Raw genomic sequence first — 8,422 nt, forward strand, 5'->3', positions numbered from 1 at the left:
CATGCCATGGAATAACTGGCCTGAAACTAGAAGATTTCCCTTCAGTGGCCAAATCTTCCATCTTTTGAGAGAAGCAGTTGCAGAAAATCAGCTGGTATGACTGTGCAACCATAACCAACAGGTTATGGCTCCATGTGTGACTTTTCTCACTAATTGTGTCGTTCTGCTGTAGAAATAATAATGTTCTGTTTGTCAACAAAATGTCAGGCTATGGCATATGTTTATTATATCCTTTTCATCATTACTTTTGTCAGAAAGTCAGTTTCAGAAGTGAACTTTTTTTATTATTTTGTTTTTAGTTGAGGCCTTTTCATTGACAATTTTACTGAGGGAAAAAAGCCTAAAGCTGGGAGACTCCAGACTCAGATACTCAGAATAGAATCTTTCTGAACAGACACTACTATGGAAGCCATCAGAGCTGTTCAGAGTGAGATACTTCTCAGATAAGTAAAAGCATGTTGTGAGGGATAATCAATCTGCAGTAAGTAAGCTAATACTGTTTTACAAGTACCAGATTGAATAACTATTCAGAACCACTGCCACAACAAGCAGCTAACATTAATAATTTCGAAGAAAATCATTTGCCATCTTTCACTAGTTACATTTTCACTCCCTCTTGTGCTGTCTGCAATGCTTGGGGGAAGTCCTTCAAATATATGCCTCCAAAGTTTCCCCATTATTTTCTATGAAATCCTTCCTCATTCTGTGAAGATTTTGCAGGGGTTTGCTGTAGTACATTGCATTCATTATCAGTTGTGCTGACTATACTGTTTCACCATTTCCAGGTCTCATCTTGTACAGTCGCTAGAGTGTAGGACTGTCTACACCTCCACATTTGTACATCCTTATGTGACCATGGATGCTTACAGGCTAAAGTGTACACAGAAATGATCCATGTGGCAACAGCCAACTTTACCACAAAAAAAAAAAAAAAAATATTCATGAACAAAGGTCAACAACTGCTTAAGGATCCTTAAGGATATCTAAAACGCAGGTTATTAAGCTACTGCGAGTAGAAAATTTCAGCATGATCTCTCTCAAACAGCTGTCCATGAACCAGTCATTTATTATGGACCCCTGAGGTTATGTGGTCTATAAGTCTTCTATCCTTACAGCTAACAAGATGAACTTATATTCTAACCCTGTTTTTTAATGAAATAATTGGTTACACTCCCAGGGAAGTTATGAGATTAATATTAAAATGTGCGCTCCAAGCTAGGCAGAAGATTGAGAACACCTTTCCTTGTGAATGAGGTGGTGAACTACACATGTGGGTTATACCTAAGGCTCCAAAGGAAATTTTGCCCCCCTGAAGCTAATGGAATTTTATTGTTTTATAGAATGACACCTATAATAGAATATCATTGTCATTTTAACAATATTTTTTCTCAATGCTGAATTTCTTGAAAAAGTCATTTCATCTTTCTAAACATCCTATTCTTGAACTATAAAATAAAGATAATAATGAATTACTTCCCTTTGTGAGGTATTTTTAAAATGATGATAAAAATCATCATAAGACTGCATTCTTAGGAATACAGATTTTTAGTTCTACATGTCAAATATATAGCACACAGTTGCCAACACAGTCTTCTTCAATAGAAGATTGGTTTTATACTAATGGTAAATTAAGGAATAAATTATATGATTATACTGAAGTTTTACAGTTCTGTATTCATGTGCAGTAGCTAATGCTCAGACATTTATCCTGTTGGTGAAACAGATATTTAAAAGTTTTATTAAGATGTGAACAGAATCTATCTAACACAAATGACTGATCTTAAAGTTACATTAATTTCTGTCAAGGAGTGATATTTTTATGGTTCATTCTCCCATTGACATTTTGGCAGGTGTCAGAATGATAGCACTGAGCATCAAGGAATTCCCATAGACCAGATTCTTAGCAGATGTAAATCAGCCGTCCTGAAATGCATTACAACTACTAGAAATTATACCACCTAAAAATCTGCTGCCAGGTATCTACTACCCCTACTGAAATATCTTTCAAGTCAGCAGTGTGCACTGTTATCACTTTCATATCATGCTGTATTGAGACCTAAAAGTCATATGCCAAGCCTATGAATCATGCAAAACCCAGCAGACTAGAATTGATGAAATTATTGTGATGATTCTGCAAATTGTCTATAATATTTTGTGTCCAATGATTTTGTATTCAGAACTATCACTGTGGAATGAAAGGAAGCAACTATTGTTTCTCTTTTCAAGTTCATATAATTTTACATGTTCTTTCCAGATGGGAAATAACATCAGTCCAGTAGGGAAAACATCACATGTGTGAGTGTTCTTTAAACAGTAGAAAATATTGAGAAATTAAAAACAAAAGACAGATGAATGTTGTGGTTTGAAGATGGAGGGGAAAACTTGACATAGAGAAATAATGTGCACTCCATACTATATTTTACAGAAAGCCAGAAATAACCTTTTTTTTTTTTTCCTGAATGTGAAACAGCCACTTTCTAAGTGTTTTGATATTTCCTCATGGAAAACTTGAGAAAGTAGCCTACCTAGAAATTCGTTGAGAAGTGTTATGATGTTCCTGGACTCAAGTACAGTAAAAAGATTTCATCTTTGTAGCATTTGTTAAACACCTTCTGTGTTCTATCAAGTGAAGACTGCATGTTCAATATATAATATATAGTAATATGTAATTAATACATAAAATAGAGCAAAAGACAAAAAAATGCATTCCTTTGGTCTGGAACTTCAAGACTAGGAGTACAAAGTACACGCAAGGCATTAAGTACTTCTATTTCTGTGGGAGTCACTTCTGTATCTGTAAAGGCTAGTGGGGGTAATGAATGAACAGATTTTTTTAGTATTCCAGGAATTGCATCAAGTTCCAAGGAAAAAATATCATTTTCTGGTATATTTTGGGGACAGCAGACACAACCGAGAGATATTTAGATGCTTCAGCAAACAAATTGCAGGAAAAAAATCACTTCTGAAGACAAAGCGACAAAGTTTCTTCTTCCTAGCTGCCTTTTTTATGCTTCATGAGCCATCTGTGTCTGTGCATATAGCCCAAGTACCTCTGAGCCTAAATGTTAATTCAGTGAGATACAAAAAGGAAAAAATAAATTGCATACTTCAAGAAAGATATCATTGTGCGTATAAACCACAGTTACTAAACCAAAAGGATGAGTCTCTCACCTTGCTTCCCTCATCAGTTTCCCTCTAGAGGCTCCAACAGGCAACTTCACAGAATCGCAGACTAGTTGAGGTTGGAAAAGACTTCTGGAGGTCATGTCGTCCAACCCCCATAGTCAAGCAGGGCTGCGTAGAGCTGACTGCCCAGGGCCATGTCCAGACAGCTTTTGACTACCTCCAAGGATGGAGAGTCCACAACCCCTCTGGGCAACCTGTGCTAGTACTCACTCATCCTCACAGAAAGTGTTTCCTAATGTTGAGACAGAACCTCCCGTGTTTCAGTTTTTGTGCTTTGTCTCTTGTACTGTCACTTAGCACCTCCAAAAGAGCTTGGCTCCATCTTCTCTAGAACTTCCATTCAGCTCCTTTTCTTGCAAAGCTGCTTTCCAGCTGGTCAGCACCCAGCATATAGTGGTGCCCGGGGTTGGTACTCTCCGGTTACAGGACTTTTTACTTCATCTTGTTGAACTTCATGAGATTCCCATCATCCCATTTCTCCAGTCTGTTGAGGTCCCCCTGGATGCACAACGCTGTGGCATATCAGCTGCTCCTCCCAAATTTGTGTCATGAGCAAACTTTCTGAGGGTACACTCTGCCTCATCATTGGCATCATAAATGGAGATGTGAAACAGGATTGGTCCCAATACTGACTCCTGGGGTAAACACTAATTACTAGTCGCCAACTGAACTTCATGCCACTGATCACCACCATCTTGGCCCAGCCATTAATACAGTTTTCAGTCCACCTCACAGTCTGCTCATCCAGCCCATACTTCATCAGCTTCTTTATGAGGATTGTATGGGAATATATGTATGGAATATACATATTGTTGAATCTATGCTGACTACTCCTGATCACTTTGTTGTTGTTCATGTGCCTGAAAATGGTTTTCAGGATTAGTTGCTCCATCACCTTCCCAGGAAATGAGGTGAGGCATCTCATCACGGCCCACAGATTTAGGTATGTTCAGTTTGCTTACATATTCCCTGACCTGAACTTCTTCCACTAAGGGTATGACTTTCTTGCTCTAGATTTTACCCATTCTTCTCTGAGGTTTGGGATTCCTGAAGGCCAGTCTTGCTAGTAAAGACTAAGGCAAAGAACCCCAGCCTTTTCCAGGTCCTGTGTCACCAGGTCATGTGTCTCATTCACCAGTGGGCCCACATTCTCCTTGTTGTTCCTTTTGTTACCAGTGAACTTAGAGAAGCCCTTCTTGTTGCCTTTGAAATCCCTTCCAAAACTCAATTTGAGTTGGGCTTTGGTTTTTCTAAGTACCTTCAAAGCAAGAGTGCAATGTACACTCACAGCCCAGATGGCCTGGGCTGCATCAAAAGAAGCGTGGCCAGCAGGTCGAGGGAGGTGATTCTGCCCCTCTACTCCACTCTGGTAAGACCCCACCTGGAGTATTGCATCCAGCTGTGGGGCCCCCAACATAAGAAGGACATAGACCTGTTGGAGTGAGTCCAGAGGAGGGCCACAAAGATGATCAGAGGCTGGAGCACATTTCCTATGAAGACAGGCTGAGGCAGTTGGGGTTGTTCAGCCCGGAGAAGAGAAGGCTCCTGGGAGACCTTATAGCAGCTTTCTAGTGTCTGAAGGGGGCCTACAAGAAAGCTGGCGAGGAACTTTTTACAGGGGCATGTAGTGATAGGATGAAGGGTAATGGCTTCAAACTGGAAAAGGGTAGATTTAGATTAGGTATCAGGATGAAATTTTTTACTATGAGAGTGATGAGGCACTGGAACAGGTTGCCCAGAGAAGCTGTGGATGCCCCATCCCTGGAAGTGTTCAAGGCCATGTTGGATGGGGCTTTGAGTAACCTGGTCTGGTGGAAGGTGTCACTGCCCAGAGCAGGGGGTGGTGGAACTAGATGATCTTTAAGATCCCTTCCAACCTAAACCATTCCATGATTCTATGAAATACAGAGGGGGTCTTTGCCAGCACAGGGCCCATCCATCTGCTCCAGCATGGGGTTCTCCACAGGCTGCAGTGTGGATATCTGCTCCAGCATGGTCCTCTCCAGGGGCTGCAAAGGAACAACCTGCTTCGTCATGGTCTTCTTCAGGGGCTGCAGGGGAATTCCTGCTCCAGTGCCTGGAGCACCTCCTCTACCTCCTTCTCTCACCTCAGTGTTCACAGGGCTGTTTCTCACACTTTCCCCCTCACACCTCACTGCTGAGCTGCATTTTGACTGTCTTCTTTATGCCTGCTGAAAATTTCCCAGGGATACCTTAAGCCACAGCTGTAGCCAGCTATGAGGGTGGGCCATGTCTGTGAAGGCTGGAATGCCTGGAAGAACAATGCCCTCTACCACCTGCTTGTGCCCCTGAGTCTTTCTCCCAGCCACACCTTCCACCTTGAGCTAGACACTGTGGGGGAGATGCCAGCAAAGAACTCCTGCCTCCGCATGCAGCTGGAGTGCACACGCCTAAGGGAACAGCTGGTGCGGGACATGTTGTGCTTCCTCCACCACTGTCAAGATCAACTGAGGAGAAATCAAAAGTCTAGCCTCCTACACACCCTCTGAAGTGGCTCCTACCTCAATGTGTAGAAAACCTCCCACTCATTCCAGGTGTTGGTGAAAGCAGCCTCAGTCATGGCACTGATGGCTAATAGTAGTTAGCCAGATGGTCCTGCAAGCTCCTGGTGACAAATGCCTCCAAGGGAACCCTATCCATAGAGATGAGGTTTGAGTTGTGGCTGGATGACTCAGATGCCTTCCTGACCATCAAGTAGGTAGAGGCCAGCATTACCAGCAGCATTACGTGGCCAGAGAGCTGTGCTTTGGCAGGGATGCTATTCACGCACATGGCCAGGCACAACAGCTTCCACCTTAAATATCTGCAGCTCTGCACCTGTATACTGGTGGGCCCAGACTTTTCCACCTATGTCTTGAAGACAGCTGTGATGCACCTCCTGATGACATACCCCATCAAGCTGGCACCCAAGTGTGCATCCCATCAGAGATCACTAAGGGAAAATAGAAATCTTCATGAGCACTTGCTAGTAGCCAGCACACTGCATAACTTTTCCCTGTTAAGTATATTTAATCTAATGCCCTAGTATTTCCCTCCCTAATTAGCATTGGTTTTGTGTAATTAAACTTTTGGTTTCTATAGAGAGATGCTATAGCTATAAAAATCATAATTAAAAATGTTGTCACCAAATTGTACATTTTACCTACATCCATGCAATCTTAGCAAACCCCATAGCTTTGGCAGTATGTAATATGAACAGATTTTAGATTGAGAATGCCACAGAAGGTGAGAGAATAGAGAACTGCTTTGGTGTGGTAGATATAGCTACAAAACAAAGCCCACCATTGCACAAACCACCAGCTAAATGCTATAAACCATGCATTACAGCTCTTCTGTTGATATTTTGAAAATAATTATGATTGTGAGCTGTCAGAAAGATTCACTGCACCAATTATGCTCATCACCAACTGACAACCTACCTAGGCAAACCCTTTTAAAATCTGAGCCTCCTACAACACTAATGAGCATTAAAGAACAAAATATATAGCTCCCATGAGTCGGAGGCACAGCATCATAGCTTACCACTGCTATAAACAGTAAATCTTTACATATGCCTATTGGCAATGATGTTCCACAAATGTCAGCATAGACTCTTGTTTTCCAACTTCATCAGTAATGCTCCTCTTCATTACATTTATAATGTGCAACCTAAAATCAGCTGTACCAACATAAAGAAGTATGCTTTATGCAGAGAACAAGATTTCCTCTTAGGGTGGGAAGAAGCAGAGTGGTGTGAAAAGGGTTTCATAACTTTCAAGAATTGAGAGCCCCCCTGAAGATTTCTAGGTCTCTCTCTCAAGACTATACTACTGCTTATTTCCAGTGAAAGGTTTTTTTGTTTGTTTGTTTTTTGGGGTTTTTTTTTAAGCAGTGTTGACCATGGAACAGTGCCACAGTCTCTGTCATATTCTATGCTGCAATGTAGCCATTTGTCACAATGTCATATGCACTACAGGATCTCATTGAGGTGTCATGCCCTCAAAACCCATTCCTGCTGCCAAGAATGAGACACAATAAAACAGGAGCATGTGCTACTAAAGAAAGAAATTGTTTTGTTTGTCAGGAGTGTTGAGACCACTAACTTCACTCTGAGGAGCACTCTCAGATTATTTTAGCACAGTTGTCACATGCACAGATAAACCCAGTGAAATATAGTTTTCAGGATCATTATTTGTATAGCATTTCAAAACAATTTGTCTTGACCTAATGCTTTCATAAATACATGATGCTTGGAACTCATGGGTGCATCTACAGGCCACTCCAAAATTGAAGCCTAGATAAATGTAGCAATCAACTGTGTAGTACCATATGTGGAATACTGTTTCATTAAAATAAGACAAAACAACAAACAGCACATCACTAAGTAGAGATTTCTACTAACATACCAGAGAATGAACAGGAAAAATGTTTAAAAGGTGAGAAACGTTTCAGACCCCTCCATTAAAAAACTGAATTCCATTACACAGTCAAGTACGAAAATAGCCGTTGAAAGACACATAAGCTGTGCGCTCAGAAGTGTATTTTATTGCAGTGTCCCTGACAGTGCTTTTTAGTTCCATGGGTGTCTGCACTGTCCAAAGGGAGATATAGCTGGAATGCAAGCAGGAGAAACTTCATGTGTAACCTTGGAGTGGAAAACCTTGAAGTGTTGAGAAAACCTTCCAGCATATAACAGAACACACTCATATGCACCTTGGACCACCCCGAATCTATAAATGTATATCCCATCTGTGGGCATTGTCTGTCCCACATACAGCATCTTACCTTCATGTCAAATTCCTATGCCCTTGATTATCTACACATAGCACTGAAGTAGGAGTCAAATGATAAATGGGACCTACAGGTAAGAAACATACGGGGGAAGCACTCCTGCCTCTGGAATTGGACATTTGGAAAGGTTCTTGGCAGGATCTTCCTTATAAAATCACCCTTGGGTAAAGCAGAAAGGTAAGGGAAAGAAAAATCACCAGCTACCAAAAAGTAGAAGAGGAAAATTTGGGCCCCTAATTCAAGAGTTCCACAGGGAGAAAAAGGCAATGAAACATCCAGCATGTCGACACAGCTGCGGGCTTCCTATCTCCACAAGCATGCCATCTGCACAAAAGGGCATCAAATAGATAAGACTACAGCACTAGTCTTGTCAGCAGTGAGATAACCACCTTCAGGACACAGTAACTGTCCTTTTTTGGTTGACAACCCTTTGTAGCTGAAAGGT

At 41.4% G+C, this 8,422-nt stretch overlaps 1 protein-coding gene across 1 annotated transcript; it reads left to right on the plus strand.

The window, feature by feature from the left end:
* Positions 1-5,423: 5,423 nt before the first annotated feature.
* Positions 5,424-6,232, plus strand: LOC128905459 (uncharacterized). Its single transcript, XM_054191638.1, is given in 2 exon segments — positions 5,424-5,747; positions 5,906-6,232. Coding segments are annotated over 2 exon segments (651 nt in total).
* Positions 6,233-8,422: the final 2,190 nt, after the last annotated feature.

The sequence above is a fragment of the Rissa tridactyla genome, chromosome 1, assembly GCF_028500815.1.
Source record: "Rissa tridactyla isolate bRisTri1 chromosome 1, bRisTri1.patW.cur.20221130, whole genome shotgun sequence".
NCBI lineage: Eukaryota > Metazoa > Chordata > Aves > Charadriiformes > Laridae > Rissa > Rissa tridactyla.